We start from the raw sequence: 1,953 nt of genomic DNA, 5'->3' as shown, positions 1-1,953 counted from the left end.
TGATCCCAGGTAAAAACATCTGCATTGCTTCGAATGACATCGATTAACGCTTCCTTCTCTTCGGATATGGAGGAGGAGCCTAAATAAGTGACCTTACGGGGATCGCCAAAGATAACTTCTATGGCTCCAAGGATCTCCTCGATAGGCTTCGCAGCTTCTTCTTCCTCCTCTACCTTAAGATACTTGGGCAGAGGGCTCTGTAACTGCTATTTGGGAGTATTTCTAGGAGTCATGCCTGGTTGTGGTTGTTTAGACATCTTCTTTGCTTCAGGCTGTGTCAACATATAACATTTTTTCACAGCGACTTAATCTCCCCATAGATTAATAACCTCTTTTCCATCCGGAGATAAGCACCGCATCACCTGATGAAGGGTAAACGGGACTTCATTCATTCGGTGTTTCTATCCTCTTCCCATGATGAGATTATAGTAAAGGTGGATCCCTGTTAAGACAAAGTTCTCCTTCAGAGTCCTCTTTGTCGCGGTTACAGATAAGTCAATTACCCCAAGGGGATCTACTTTTGTGCCATCGAACCCCATCAATGGGCTGGAAGTGAGTCGAATTGATGATGACGGGATCTCTAGCTGCTCAAAGATCGCCTTTGTGATGATGTTGGCACTACTCCCTGGGTCTATCAAAACCCTCTTAATCATGCAATTCGTCACTAAGAGACTGATGACCAATAGATCTTCGTGGGGAAGTTGAATTTTGGATAGGTCGCCATCGCCGAATCCAATACTGACGCTGCCCGAAGCGATAGCATTGACCGAGGATAACTTTCTGAGCTTATGGACTGTCCTCAATCTGGATCTATATACCTCCTCAGACTCTTGATCATCTTTAGATCTACCATGTATTGCATGAATGACTTTTACTTGATTACCCTCTAACTTGCGAGGGTAGACCTCGTGGGGCTTCACATACTCCTTTGTTGTGAGATAATCTACCAACTCACCTCTAGCTATCATGTTCTCCATTTGTCGCCTAAGGGATCTGCAATCATTAGTTGAATGCCCATAATCTCGATAATAAGCGCAATGCTTGCTTTTGTCCCTTTGTTCCAAGGGTTGCTTCATTGGCTGCGGGGCTGTGAACCTCATCTTATTCTTTTGGAAGAGCCGAGCCAAGGTAGTTCGGAGAGGTGTAAACCCTTCCTCTATCCTTTGCCTCTTTTCAGGTGCCTGGGTGATTTGCGCTAAGGTGCGCTGGCTTTTCTGGATTTTTGAATTTGAAGTTCTCTCCTGAGGCTTGTTCTCCATTGTCACGAAGGTGGCGTGCTGCTCTTGGTGGGCTACATTCTCCTCGAGCCGAATGTAGATCTGGGCCCTGGCATTGAGAGTCTGCATGTCGGGAGGAGAATTGTGATACCCCTCGGATCCGAGACACGGGTTGATCAGGCCCAGGCCCAAACCCGAGGGAATATCAAACAACTAATATTTTATAATGAACACAGAATACAAAATAAATTAAGAAATGAAATTAAAGCTGGAAGGAACTAAAAATAGAATCCGCAAAATATTATAATTATTAAAATCCATCAAACCCAAACTCCAAAACTCCATCAGTTTACAACTTGGGAATCCATCTCTAGTGGACCCCTATTAAACATCCAAACGGAAGATAGAACAACTGTAATAAACATCCAGAAATAAAACTATAGAGAGAGCCCTACATTGTCGGAAGAGTGAATAGAGACCTCTGCTTAGCACGAACACGTCTAAGCCTGGAACTGTCGTGTACCTGAAAAAATAGAAGTGGGTCAGGCCCACGCGCAAGTTCTATACTACTACAATCCAAGCAGAGGCCCGATACGCATGTACATCCTAAACAATTCAACAATAGTTGATAGTCCGTAAATATATATATAGTCACACTAAAGGACTCTCACTGGACTACAGGCCGATCTCAACCTGAATAGAGGTAACATGCTAAAACGCACACGAAGTGGGCATA

The 1,953-nt window shown here is 44.1% G+C and overlaps 1 protein-coding gene across 1 annotated transcript; it reads right to left on the bottom strand.

Annotated features, from left to right (window-relative positions):
* Positions 1-401: 401 nt before the first annotated feature.
* Positions 402-1,346, bottom strand: LOC132314700 (uncharacterized). The gene has a single exon (XM_059813528.1). The coding sequence runs from the start codon at positions 1,344-1,346 to the stop codon at positions 402-404; it is 945 nt and encodes a 314-aa protein (XP_059669511.1).
* Positions 1,347-1,953: the final 607 nt, after the last annotated feature.

This window comes from Cornus florida, unplaced genomic scaffold, assembly GCF_030987335.1.
Source record: "Cornus florida cultivar Cherokee Brave unplaced genomic scaffold, ASM3098733v1 CherokeeBrave_3.0.0_Hap2_Chr06, whole genome shotgun sequence".
NCBI classification, from domain to species: Eukaryota; Viridiplantae; Streptophyta; class Magnoliopsida; order Cornales; family Cornaceae; genus Cornus; species Cornus florida.
This window is presented reverse-complemented; position numbering and strand designations above follow the sequence as displayed.